Source organism: Sphaeramia orbicularis, chromosome 9, assembly GCF_902148855.1.
Source record: "Sphaeramia orbicularis chromosome 9, fSphaOr1.1, whole genome shotgun sequence".
NCBI lineage: Eukaryota > Metazoa > Chordata > Actinopteri > Kurtiformes > Apogonidae > Sphaeramia > Sphaeramia orbicularis.
The window spans coordinates 6,375,461-6,390,109 of NC_043965.1; the positions used below are offsets into that span (position 1 = coordinate 6,375,461).

Here is a 14,649-nt window from a genome sequence, read left to right on the forward strand (position 1 = left end):
AAATTTTTCCAAATCAAATTAGCAAAAAACCCTGATCTGATTGAGAAAAACAGAATTCATTTTTGGATTTAGCGGTGCAAAATGGTCCTAATTCAGTTGAAAAAACCTAGACAACTTGCAAAAAACATTTTTTGTAACCCAGTGTATTAACAGTCAAGGGCATCAAACTTGAAACTAAGAGCTAATAACCTTAGGAAATAATGACTACAAATTTTCTTCTGGTTTAATGTGAAAAAAATAATATGACATCATGCCTATAATAATGGCAACACCAATTTTATTCTCTTTGATTTACTGCAAAGAAGAGTGAATTCCTGATATCCTGTAATAATAAAGCATCAATAACCTGAACAAATATGAACTACCTGAAATGTCTAAAGAAAAATAAGTGTAATTTTAAAAATATTCTGCCTGTTTTGTGTCTTATCTGATCTGTAATGTATATGTATTAATCATAAGTTGAGGCATATATGATAAAATTGTACTTGTTTTACCTCAGAAATTTCTTTTTTTTTTTTTTTTTCCAGTTATTCACATCTTTTTGTGTTGGATAGAATAGTTTCATCATCTAAATGTTATTTTTTGCACTAAAAAATTTGGAGGTGTCATTATTTATATAGACTATTCTCTATTATTTTACTGGTCCAGCCGCTGGAGATCAACTGGGCTGAATAGGGCCCATGAAGCAAATGAGTTTGACATCCCTGTTGTAGAAGATGATGGTGTTTCCATGATAACTACTGAGCCTTCTGAATGTCCAAATGGGTCATATCTGATGACCATGAAAAGATGACCACCAATTTTTTTTCTCTTTGATTTACCGCAAAGAACAGTAATTCTGATATCCTTTAATAATAAAGCGTTAATAACCTGAACAAATATGAACTACCTGAAATGTATAAAGAAAAGTGTAATTTTAACAACTATTCTGCCTGTTTTGTGTCTTATCTGACCTGTAATGTACATGTATTAATCATAAGTTGAGGACTAATATTGATCAGACTTTCTTCTTATTATTTCTTCTTATTTTTCTTCAGAAATGTCAGTTTTTTCAGGTTATTCACAATCTTTTTTGGTTGGATAGTTTGTAAAATGGAACGTTGTTCATAATTTAATGTTATTTGTTTTGGATATAAAAAATTTGGGGTTGTCATTATTTATAGGCTATTATGCTGTTTTTTGACTGGAGCGGCCCACCTGAGATCAAATTGAGCTGAATGTGGCTCCTGAAGGAAAATGAGTTTGATTACCCCTGGGCCAAGGGGTAGGGGTAAGGGGAGGGGCCAAGGGGTGAACTGGGATTGGACCAGAGTGTATTAAAAATTGTCCATTCTTTGAGTCTCACCTCCTTGAGCCGATGCTCCTTCTCAGCTACAATGTGCTGAATCATCATAGCCACTGAATAAACCCAGGAGATCACATACACAGCGGCATCATGTGCTCAATCACAAACAGGAAACTGGAAAAAACAACCACACACACACACATAATTACATTTCAGCCCAGGAACAGGAAGCACATTAATCAAATAGAAGTCGTATCTCACACATTACAGGTCATAAAGATGTTAAAGCAGAATGAATTGACTGCAACTTTCTGTGATGAATCTGTTGTTTCTACTCGTCTCTGGTGTAACAGGGTTAGGGGAACATCTGAACGTAGTTCCAGGCTCCACCACATCATGACCCACAAATGTGTTGATGATGGCTCTCTCGATCATGTCTGCGGAGTGCAGAAAATAAAGACAAAATGTTAAAAATCTGAATTAAGCCAAAAGAATCTCAAATTTAGCAGAAAATCTTGAATTAGCCAAAAAGAATCTCAAATTTAGCAGAAAAATCTTGAATAAGCCAAAAAAAAATCTTCAATTAAGTACAAAAAAATCTTGAATTAAGCCAAAAAAACTTCAATTAAGTAAAAAAAATCTTGACTTAAGCCAAAAAAAATTTAAAAAATATTCAATTAAGTAAAATAATCTTCAATTAAGACAAAAAAAAATCTCAAATTTAGCAAAAAATCTTGAATTAAGCCAAAAAAAATCTTGAATTAAGACAAAAAAAATCTTCAATTAAGTTAAAAAAAATCTTGAATTAAGCCAAAAAAAAAAAAAAAATCTCAAATTTAGCAAAAAACATCTTGAATTAAGCAAAAAAAAAAAAAAATCTTCCATTAAGTAAAAAAAAATCTTGAATTAAGCCAAAAAAAATCTCAAATTTTGCAAAAAATCTTGAATTAAGCCAAAAAAATCCTCAATTAAGTAAAAAAAATCTTGAATTAAGAAAAAAAAATCTTCAATTAAGTAAAAAAATCTTCAATTAAGCCAAAAAATCTTCAATTAAGTAAAAAAAATCTTGAATTAAGCCAAAAAAAAAAAAAATCTAGAATCAACAACTTAATTTTTTTTTCTTTGTTTCAGTGCAAAAAATAACTTTAAATTATGAAAATATTTACATTTACAAACGATCCTGTAACAATAAAATGTGAATAACCTGAAATGTCTAAAGAAAATTAAGCACAATTTGAACTCTTTTTCTTCCTGTTCCTCAGTGTTTAGTGTCTAGTGATCTAATCCATAATGCACATGGACAAATGAGAAGTTGAGGAATAATATTGTTAAAATTGCACTAAATTTTCTTACTTTTTTTAATTTAAATGTTCATTTTTTTCTTTTCTTTTTTTTTTGGGGTAGTTTATAAAAGTAAGTATTTTCATAATTTAATGGGTTGTTTTTTTTTTTACACTAAAACAGAGACAAAAAGTTTGGAGTTGTCATTATTATAGGTTATTAGTTACTATTTTTCTGGTTTCAGATCCAATTTAGCTGAATATGGCCCCTGAAGTAAAATGAGTTTGACACCCCTGCTGTAGATAATACACTGGATGAGAACCTCATAAACCCCTGTTTTAAAAATCTGAGCGAACCCTTTCCAGGACAGTGGTCAGAGCTTCAACTCCACCGTGTGCTGCCTCAGCTGCATCCTCACATTCGTCCTGTCACTTCAGATGCATCGTATGGATTCAACTTTGTGCGTCAGATAAGCAGCTTCCCTGCTCTCCGCCGCCTAAATAAAAGATGAGTCGTGGCGAGAAAGTGCTTCCGCTGCAGCTTGCACCGGCGTCTTCACAGGTGCGATGTGCACAGCGGTAAGCACTTTACCAGAATAAATCCTTTTCGGAGTAAAAACAAACTAAACAAGCATTTGACACCGCAGCCTGCTCTGCTGTGGGCTGTTGTGAGGCTGTTGATTTATAACACAGGCTGTTTCCATCTGCAGATCGCATTAAAACACTGAGTCCACTTTAAGAACACTGCACGAGCACATGACGCAAATATCGTCTGTTCTGGGAATGATGCATCCGCAGTTACAGGTAGGATATTTATTATTATATTTAGTGTCATTATCATTATTATTATTATTATTATTATTATTATTTTTATTTTTATTTTTATTTTTTATTTATTTATTTTATTTTATTTTTTTATTACTCTAGTGAGGATAAAGTGGGTTCAGAAGATGACTGAATGAATGAATGAATTATTATTATTACTAATATATTGTTATGACTACTATTACGATTATCACTTTATTATAACTTTTATCCTGTGATTATTAAACTATAAACACACACACACACACATTTTTTTCTTATAATATTACTTATATGTGTATATTTGTGTTGTACTGCTACTGGAACCTCAGTTTCCTGAGGGCTTTGTCCAAGGGATCAATAAAGTTCTATCTAAGATAAGATAAGATAAGATAAGATAAGATAAGATAAGACTATTTATCCCACTATGGGGAAATTTCACAGTTAACAGCAGCAACAAACAGCAAATAATCACAGAAAGAAAGGCAGAAAAACCACACGAGTGAAAATGAAAAAATATAAAGAGAAAAATAAGACATTTGGTATTTATTCCAAATTTAAAGAATGTGAATTAAAAATTAAAATTAAATATTATTTAATTCATTTATTTAGGTTCATTTATTTATTTTATGTACTATTTCTATTTATCTAAAAAAATCTTAAATTTATGATAATTACTTTTAAGTATGTATTTTCTGTATGTGTGGATTTGTATTTTTATTTTTCTGCCAGGATAGGGGTAATGTTATTTCTTTGTTCATCTGCAAAGGAAAAATAAAGGGGGGAAAAAAAAAAAAAAATCAATATTATTTACATATTTGCATTGTCATCTAATTTAACCCTCCGGTATCCAGGTGTGCTTTTAGGCACACTTTGCACTTCTGTTAAAAAACTTCATATATTTTCACAATTTAAATAAGGTTAGAATTCAAAAGTTGTTCATTTGTGCATGATCTTTAAAATTCTGGCCACCAACTAAAATTTGCACATTGTAAACAAAAGAAAATTACAAGACTATCATCTGTCTCCCAAATGTGCCTAAAACGCACTATTTCTTCCATATAACCACTGTTTTTGATCCAAAGCCATTAAGGCATAAATCCTGCTTTTACTGATATCTGGGCTTCATTTGAGAGGGAGGGTCTAAATTAATTTATTAACGTTCTTAATGTTGCTGTTAATCATTGGCATATGCCAGGCTGCAAAAATCAAATAATATGTAATCCAATTTTTAGTATTTTGTATTTGAAAAAACAAAACAAAACATGTTTTGTGTTTTTGCAAAAAATGTAGTGACATCACGATGAAACAGATCGTTTAAAGGGTTAAAAAAATAAAATGAATGATTATTTGATGTGTATGATTAGGGTTGACCTTGATTTACAAAAATAAAAGCAAATAAAGCAGAAAAATAAATCATATATAATATTTAATAGTTTGATTTATAGGTGTGCCTTTTTGGCACACTTGGTGACAGATGCTAGTATTTTTGAACATTTGACCTAGCGCCAAAAATAATAATGCAAATTAACCGATGTTGGAGTTAATCACTGACATATGCCAGGATGAAAAAATCAAATAATATGTGATCCACTTTTTATGTAGTATATTGAAAAAAAATTTATTTTTTTGTGTTTTTTGCATCCAAAAAATGGTTTGTTTACATTACAAACACGGCATTTAAAGGGTTAAAAAATGTGACAATTATTGAGTATTTGGTATTTTTATTTATGGCTCAAGTTGATGAAATAGAAAAAAGTGTAAAAGAATTAAAAACAAACTGTATGAAAATTTTTTTGACATTATTCCACAAGTGTGCCAAAAAGGCCCACTTGGTGCTTAGTAAGGGCCTTGGTGGACAGGATACCAGACGGTTAATGTAATCTAATTTACTCTATAGGATGTGAATTGGTCAAACTAAAGAGGCGAATTAATTACCTTTGAAATCTAATGTTTTGAAACAGAATAATTATAATGAACCTCAAACCAGTTTAAATTATTATTATATTAATAAATGTAATGCTTCAGTTACTCCGGGTGCATAAGTGCACATGATTCAGATAAACTGTACCTAACAGATACTGAAAGATGATGAAGTGAATGTTTCTTGCCACTGGACAAAAGAATCCACTGATTTAAACGGTTTAATACCTGTTGATCAACTAATTTTATCAATACATGTCAATGTGTTATAGGTGTGTAATAGGTGGGTCTGGTGTCACTCTGTGGGTGTGTCCTTTTTTCTGTGTATGAGTGGCTAATGTGTTACAGGTGCGACGCCAGATCCCGCACCCGGATTGGACCAAGTGCCGGAGGTGGACCAATAAAGAGCGCGGAGTTGGGCCGGACCAGGGTCGCCGTTTCCTCCACTCCCAACCCCGCCTTCATTGTGTTAGTGGGTGGTATCAGCAGTAGGGGTGGGCTGCCTTTGTCTTTGGTCTGTTTTCTCCTGTTTTGGTAAGGAAGGTTAGCCTCTGTGTTTTGGTTTCTTTTCTTTGCAGGTGAACTTCATTTTTTTATGTTAGAAAGTTTTGTTTGTTATTTTGGCCAGAGCTCACCCTGAAGTTTCAGTTGCCTTTTTGTTCAGTTTTCACTTTGTAAATAAATCACTTTTTCGTTAACATGCACAACCCACGTACATGGTTTTTCTCTGTGGCTTGGGAGTGAGGAAAGGTGTCCACTCTATTGCATGTTATGTCCTAGGGTCCCTTAGCTGGGGCGTAACGCAATGACTGATGTAAAATACAGTTCTTCATCTTTTCATGGTCATCAGATTTGACCCATTTGGACGTTCAGAGGCTCCATAAATAAAGAGCAAAACAGGAGGAGATTTCCGTCTTCAGTCGTGGATTGATGTTTTGTGATTATTGGAAAGGTCATTTAAGCCTCCTTCTCCCTCCTGCTCTGTGGGTCGTATTATATTATAATGTATTGCTTGTTTACCTTGGATCCACACAAATCCATACAGGAAGTAGAACTTCCCACCGGTGTTGGGCCCGGGGCGCCAGTAGGCTCGTCTGATTTCATTGGTTTTTTCGGTGAAACTGGAGTTTTGTCTGATTTTGTACAGGACATGTGGAGGCAGCGAGCCGTTCTTCTTAGTCTGGAAGATGACACCTAAGAGGAAAAAAAACAAATGTTAGATGAGCCGTGTCCTGGTGGCTTCAAAAGACAAGTTTTAGATGATACATTATGTAAACGCTCAAACTGAGACTCTGAGGAGGAAGTGTCTATCCTCTCATCTAACAGGCGTACAATATGTCGGCATTTTCCTGACATTTGATTAGACGATCAAAGACTGACTATTCAGAACAATCTGCATAGAAGACCTGTATAGATTAAAAAAAGGTGAGATTTAACCCATAATGACCCAGTGTGACGTTTGTGGCAGTTCCCAAAGGAATTTTTCTCTATTTAACCTTTCCTACATGATTTATCACCATTTATTATAATATTCCTCTGAATTTTGCATTTTTTTCCAGCGAAAATCATCTATTTTCCTATGTTTGATTGACTGATCGTGTATATGTTCTTTTTTGTTGTTTGTTTTCTGTTTATCCTCTTTTTCTTTTCTTCTGTCTATTTGTGTTTCTCAATGTTCCAAACTTAAAATTAATAAAGATGTCTGGAAAAAAAAAAACAAAGAAAAACCTGATGTATACAATTAGATACATGCAATACACAGAAAATCCACCAGGGGAGGGATTCATTCACCAGAGGCCTTTCCAGTGACACTACAAGACTGTCATTAATGAGGAAGGAGGAAGAACTTTGGCAGTTTTGAAAAGGAATTAGCAATTTGTTAGACGTGTTTATGTTATATTATGTTTTTGTTTGTTCAAAAATAATATGTGAGCACTGGACCAGATGTTTCAAATATGATACAAAAATAAAACTCACGTGTGGAAATTGATATTTAAAAACAAAAGTTTTTTGGGTTGTTCAGAAGGACCAATAAAGGCTCCAGTTTCAAAGAACTAGAATTTTCTGTCCATAATTTAATGGTTCAGACTTTACAGGGTTAAAAACATTTAACTCCAGAAAATAATCACAATATTGATGAATATGTTTTCCGAACAAACCTTTAGTCAGAGTAGGGGTTATTTTTGTGAAGATATCATTATAACCACATAATTCTAACACAATAATATTTTTACACACTTATTTATGTATATTTCTTCAATTATCATATTGATAATATATTGTCTAGTACACAAGTGTCAAATATGCGGCCCGGGGACCAAAACCAGCCCGCCAAAGGTTCCAATCCAGCCCACGGGATGAATTTAAGACAAAAAAGTCTTTTTGATTTAAGCCAAAAAAATCTTCAATTAAGTAAAAAAAAAAAAAATCTTGAATTAAGCCAAAACAAATCTTAAATTGAGCAAAAAATCTTGAATTACGCAAAAAATTTAGAATTAACAACTTCAAATTTTTTTCTTTGTTTTAGTGCAAAAACTAACATTAAATTATGAAACTATTTACATTTACAAACTATCTTGTAACAATACAATGTGAATAACCGGAACAAATATGAACAACATGAAATGTCAAAAAAAACGTAATAAATCTTCAATAAAGTGAAAAAAAATCTTGAATTAAGGCAAAAAAATCTTCTATTAAGTAAAAAAAAATCTTGAATTAAGCACAAAAAAAAATCTTCTATTAAGTAAAAAAAAATCTTAAATTAAGCAAAAAAAAACCTTCAATTAAGTAAAAAAAAATCTTGAATTAAACAAAAAAAATCTTCAATTAATTAAAAGAAAATTAAGTGCAATTTTAACAATATTCTGCCTGTTACTAAATGTTTTTTGTATTTGTAGATCGGATCAGTAATGCATGTGTATGAATGATAAGTTGAAGCACGATATTGATAAAATTGCACTTATATTTCTTAACAAATTTCATGTTTATCAGGTTATCCACATCCTTTTTGTTTGGATAGTTTGTAAATGTAAATATTGGCATAACTGAATGTCATTTTTTGCACTAAAACAATTTGGAGTTGTTATTATTCATTGGCTGTCTTGTTATTATTGTACTGGTCCGGCCCACTGCAGATTAAATCGGGCTGAATGTTGCCCTGGAAGAAAATGAGTTTGACACCCCTGGTCAGGTCCATATTGTACTTGTAATCTTTTTTTTTTTTTTTTTTTAAATATAAATTGAATGGAGCAACTGTAGCACACAATAATTTCCCCCTGGGATTAATAAAGTACTTTATTACAGTGTTTAACTTCCTGTATATGGACACAATCATCCCAGTGTGACCATCTGACACCCCCCACCCCCACCCCCCCCCCCACAGGTACAAAAAGACGACTCACTGGCGAACACAGACACATTGTCCTGGTAGGCCTGGTTCAGGGTGTAGTTGACAATACTGTCCTCGTCAGGAAAACCCTTGAAAATGTCAACGCTGACCTGGAAGCGAAAGGACAAAGACAGACACAAAGTTCTACAACAGAAATGAAAGGACTGGGAAGTGTCGTATTGGATTTCTGCAGAGTCTGCTGGTTTGTCTGAGTCAATAGGATCCTGTTTCTTTGCCTTTTCCTGTTTCGAAACTGTCTGAATGACAGAATAGATAATACTGTAAATGTCTCTGACAGTTTTATTAAAACACAAACTGTAAAATTCATTTTCAGTCTGTCTCTGAGTCCTCATACTAAACATTTAGGACGTCTTGTTTTGAACGTTGTCACTTTCTGTGACTTGTTTTTTCCCTATACCTACTCTTGCAGGCTGAGGTCGTTGGATCAGAACCTACTTATGGTCTCTTGTACTCGTTTCAGAACCTGAGGACACCGCATTACCTCACATTACCTCCGCCAGGAGGTATTGTGATCGCTTTGCTTTGTGTGTTTGCGTGTTTGTTTGTTTGTTTGTTTGTTAGCAAGATAACTCAAAAAGTTATGGACTGATTTTCATGAAATTTTCAGGAAATGTTGATGCTGGCACAAGGAAGAAATTATTACATTTTGGTGGTGATTGGGGTGGGGGGGCAGATCTGTCTTGGCAGAGGTCTGCGCTCTCTGAGTGCTTTTCTTGTTTATTTATAGTTTTTGGTTCGGTTTGTTTTGTGTTTGTTTCTTTGTTTGGTTGTTAGTTTGTTTGTTAACACTCTAGCAACAAAACTATTGGTTGAATTTCATACCAAATTTGGTTTATAGATTGCCAGTGACCCAGAATAGATCTGAGTATATTTTGGGAAAAGTAGGTCAAAGTTTCAATTTTTTAGGAATTTTTAAAACCTTTTTCTTCTCCCATTTACTTACAATAGGCAAAATTTCAAATGTCTGTAGCAGCAAAACGATTGGTTGAATTCAAACCAAATTTGGTTTATAGATTGCCAGTGACTCAGGATAGATGTCATTACATTTTGGGAAACATACGTCAAAGTTTCAATTTTTTTAGGAATTTTTTAACTTTTTTTCTCCCATTTACTTATAATGGGCGGAATTTCAAATGTCTACAAAAACATTAATTTTGTTTCAATTTACTTCAAACTCGGCACATATATAGAGTCAACTGATATGCTGACATCAGCACATGCATAGACATGATGACATCAGCTGGATCGATGCCAAAATAAGCTACAATATGTGTGAGGGGCGGGGTTTGTTGTGACTGGAACCACTTGTATTTTTATGGACTGGCTGTCTTTCTTCAGACTCCGAACCTTGGACATGAAGCGCGTCCATCCACAGGCGGCGTTGTCGATGGTGTCCAGCTGCTCCAGGAGGGTGGAGGTGTTTGGGAGGCTGTAGTTTCCCTCCATCAGACCCTGCATCAGCTCGCTGTCTGTGTCGTTCAACAGCTCCGGGTGCTGCCGAAGCTCAGAGGAAAGCTGAGGACGAGACAACAGTGAGTAGAAGTGGTGCACACCGGACACGCTGACACACCGTCCGCCATCACCTCAGACCGACTGACCTGCTGCAGCCACAGCAGCTGGCTGTGCAGACGACCCTCCTCCACAAACGTCCTCAGCTGAGCCGAGATGTTCAACCAAACCCTGTTGGGTCACGTTCCCAACAAAGGCAAACGTCTCATTTGCCTGCGGAGAGGAACACACTGAGGTCAGCTGGATTTCCATATGCTTTCAGCTGGTTTCTAATTCCATCTGTCAGTCCTTCAACTACCTGCAGATATCTACAAAGCAGCTGCTGGTCATAAATAGAACAACAAACAAATTAAAGGCAAACTTTAGACGAAAATGCAAAATACACACATTTGCATAAACTGGTTTGGAGGGAATAATGTCGGCTGTGTTGTGTTGAAAATAGGTGGCGCTGTACATTATTACTGGCTCTGATAAAGAGAAGAAGCAGAGCATTTTGTTGTTTTCATCTAAAATGTCAGTGGTTGAGACAGATGTTAGCAAACCTTCCTCTCGAAAGAAGAACATATATGCTGAAATTCAAAAAAGAACAAAAAATAAAGTTTGAAAATATGGAACCCTCAATTTTATTGTTTTTACATATATTTTATTCATTGAATTATTAGCTTTTTACATATTATTTATTTTTCTACTTTATTTATTCATTTTTTTTCCATTTTTAACTTTTTTTTTTCATTTTATTTATTTATTTATTTATTCAATTATATTTCCATTCTGCTCATTTTGTCAAGGCAATTCCTTATTATAAATTTTATATTTTCATTGTGCAGAATCTACTCATTGTAATAGATTACCTAATGTTTTTATATATTATTGGAGAGACTGATGTTATTCATCTTTTTTTTGTCTTGTTTGTAAAATTATTTGTAATAATATAGTGGTAAATGATGAATTTGTGAAATGCAAAAATTAAATTTAAGATATTACCAATCAGTGGTGTCAAAATCATTTTAATTCAGGTTCCACATACAGACACATGTAGTCCAATTAGATTTCAAATGGGTCAAAATCAGTAAAATATTATCATAATAGCCTATAAATAATGACAACCCCAAATGTTCTCTTTATTTTTTTGGTGTAAAAAAAGGAAAATTACATGAAAATGTTTACATTACCAAACTATATTTTTTATAAAAAAATGTGAATAACCTGAACAAATATGAACAAACGGAAATGTCTTAAGAAAAGGAAATGCATTTTTAACAATATTCTGCCTTTTGCTAAATCTTTTTTGCAATCGTAATGCACATGTGTAAATGATAAACTGATAAAACTGAGGCATAATATTGTTAAAATTACGCTTGTTCTTCTTAAGACAATTCAAGTTGTTCATGTTATTAGAATTTTTAAGGAAACTTTGTAGATGTAATAACATAATTAACATACACAAATAACATAATTTTACTTTTTTCATTGTTATTATTTTACTGGTCTGGCCCACTGCAGATCAAATTGGCCTGAATGATGATATAGATGAATAATTTAGGTTCTTTATTGTTTTTGTCCACACACCGTTGGACCAGACATGTTTATTATTTATCTGTTTATCTGGAAGACACAGTCAAACAGCTGATCATGTGACTTTAATGTCCACTGCTTCAGAATTATTTGTGAAAGGTGTTTCCATTTCCTTTATACGCATTTATTCCTCTGTGAAAAAAGGCAACAGTTTTACTGATAAACTGGCGACAAACACCGCACTCACTTTCTGAATGACTTTATCTGCATCCGAGTCGATGGGGGAGTAGAGGATCTTGGGATTTGCAGTCATCAGGTGAACCAGTAGGCCCAGATTCCTCTGTTCTTTGCTGGTGAATCCTAAAGAACTCATGTTGCCCTGTTTCAATGCTTCTGGCTCGATGATCCTGTAAAAGCAAAGGGTTAGAGGACATTCAGGTCAGTTTATGTGTTAAATCATATTCTAATGTTGGAGTTTTCATGACCACAGAGGATTAGAAATGAAACATGTACTTTTAGCTAGAACTCAAGGGGTTTAATTACAGTCGCGGAAAAAAATATTAGACCATATTAGACGTCTATCACATCACACCTCAATCACATTATAATATGTTAATATACATCATTTCATGTAGGGAGGAGACCTCGGGGAAGACCCAGGACACGCTGGAGAGACTATGTCTCTCGGCTGGCCTGGGAACGCCTCGGGGTCCCCCCGGAAGAGCTGGAGGAGGTGTCTGGGAGAGGGAAGTCTGGGCATCCCTGGTTAGACTGTTACCCCCGCAACCCGGCCCCGGATAAAGCGGAGGATAATGGATAATGGATGGATGGACATCATTTCATTATTTAATTTTTTTGGACTAAGTGAAAGAGAAAAATTTGGAGTTATCATTATTAATACAGTCGTGGAAAAATTATTAGACCACCTTTGCATTAGCCAAGCACTGTTTTTGTCAGTACAATGCCATAGATACTGATGGAAGAACTGAAGTGATTTTGGTAATTATCAAAAAAACATGGAAAATGGATAGATATCAGCTCTGAAATGAAACTACTATGAGCTATTTTTGTTGTTTTCATTATATCTGTCCAAACAAATGTACCTTTAGTTGTACCACGCATTAAAATAAACAAGAAATTGAAGAAAACAAGGGGGGTCTAATAATTTTTCTGCAACTGTAAATGATGAGTTGAGGCATAATATTGTTAAAATTGCACTTATTTTTCCTAAAAATGTCAGTTCTTTTGGTTATTCATATCTTTTACGTTTGGATAGGTTGTGAATGTAAATATTTTCATAATTTAATAGAGGTTTTTTTTTCCACTAAAACAAATAGATTATTATTCTCATTATCATTTATAGGTTTTCTGCTCTTTTTTTTACTGTTCTGACCTATTTGAGGTCAAATTGGGCTAAATGTGACCCCTGAACTAAAACAAGTTTGACACACCTGACTGTTAATATCTTGCAAATTCATCCAACAAGCCAGACTAGACCCTTTGGTGGGCCAGTTTTGGTCTGTGGTCCGTATGTTTGACACCCCTGATGTCGACACTGACCTGTTGTTTCCACACAGGATCGGCTGAAGTCCGGCCCACAGCTGCACAAAGGCTGAAAACTGAGAGTGAGGGTTGTCTGCGTTCTCTTTCCCTTTCCCCGCTCCGTCCTCGCCCTCCTCACCGGGGACGTCCGTCGTGTTCGGGCCCCAGGTGGTGGCGTTCAGAGGCCACGTGGTGTTGGTAGGGGAGGGGGCGTTTCGACCCGCACAGGCCCCTTTGGGCAGCAGGCGGGCCAGGCTGGAGAGGAGGTCCACGTCCTTGAGGAGCCGCTCCACGTCGGCCAGGTCCTTCAGTAAAGCCCCGAGGTGGGACTGGGACAGAGGGACCAGGGAGCTGGGCTGTTCCAGATGGAGCTGGAGCGAGAATGGAATTACTTCATTAGCTTAAAGAAAAAAAAGACTGAAAGTGGACAATTTTATCACAATGTCTGCATTTAAGAAATTACCATGGACATCTGAATAGACACGCTGCTGATTAAGTGTCTTTTATGTCTGCTTTGTTCTTTAGTTTTAAAGTCTTTTTAACCCTTTCATGCATAGTGGTCACTACAGTGGACAGCTATTCAAAACTGTTCTCTTGTATATTCATGGATTTTATTGTTTTAGTTCCATATCAGCCGACACAGTGGACACTTATGCATCATCCCATACATTGCAATTCATACCATTACTGTAACTTTGCTGTTCTTGATAAACCTGATCTGCACTAACATGTTTGAGTGTAAATCAATTGCTTGTTATTGTTATTAGACTGTAGTTTTGTTTTGTTTTTTTCATATTATCTCCATATAGTGAGTAATAACTAATTAGAGTATGAAAATGTGACAAAACATCAGATTAGCAGCATTTAAAAAAACAATTTCATAGTTTTCATTCAGTATATCAGTAAATACATGTTTCTTTGCTTCAAAAATTAAATGCATGGTGTCCAACTGAGTGGATATTTTTGCAACTCCATGAGAAATAGGTTCATAAAAAAAATTTAAATCGCATCGTTTTTTTCATGCCTAAAGAGGAATAAAACACTCAGGAAAAATATCTTGATTAGGGTCAAAACATGGTATTCAAAATCTCTCTAACGGGACATTTTAGAGACAATCTGACTCACATTTTTACTTTTAAATTCGTTTTTGCTTTAGTTGGACCATAAGGGATTATCCAAAACAAGGAGCTACTTTATATTGAAATAAATGTTGGAATGGCAATCAATTAAAGTTCGCTCTCTGACTGCACATTACTGTGTTTTGACCCATTAAGGTTCTCATAATTCACGCATGAAAGGGTTAATCACCTTGTATTTTTACCTCCGCCAAGGAGGTTATTTTTTTGCCGGCATTGGTTTGTCTGTTTGCCCGTCTGTCT

At 34.6% G+C, this 14,649-nt stretch overlaps 1 protein-coding gene across 1 annotated transcript in view; it reads right to left on the minus strand.

The window, feature by feature from the left end:
• Nucleotides 1-14,649, minus strand: part of LOC115425569 (ATP-binding cassette sub-family A member 2-like) — a 116,739-nt gene that overhangs the window by 85,012 nt on the left and 17,078 nt on the right. Inside the window, 11 exon segments of the mRNA XM_030143197.1 lie at nucleotides 1,346-1,419; nucleotides 1,422-1,459; nucleotides 1,621-1,666; nucleotides 1,669-1,722; nucleotides 6,313-6,486; nucleotides 8,697-8,793; nucleotides 10,052-10,219; nucleotides 10,303-10,387; nucleotides 10,389-10,426; nucleotides 11,976-12,135; nucleotides 13,289-13,641. Coding sequence (XP_029999057.1) covers nucleotides 1,346-1,419; nucleotides 1,422-1,459; nucleotides 1,621-1,666; nucleotides 1,669-1,722; nucleotides 6,313-6,486; nucleotides 8,697-8,793; nucleotides 10,052-10,219; nucleotides 10,303-10,387; nucleotides 10,389-10,426; nucleotides 11,976-12,135; nucleotides 13,289-13,641 — 1,287 coding nt within the window.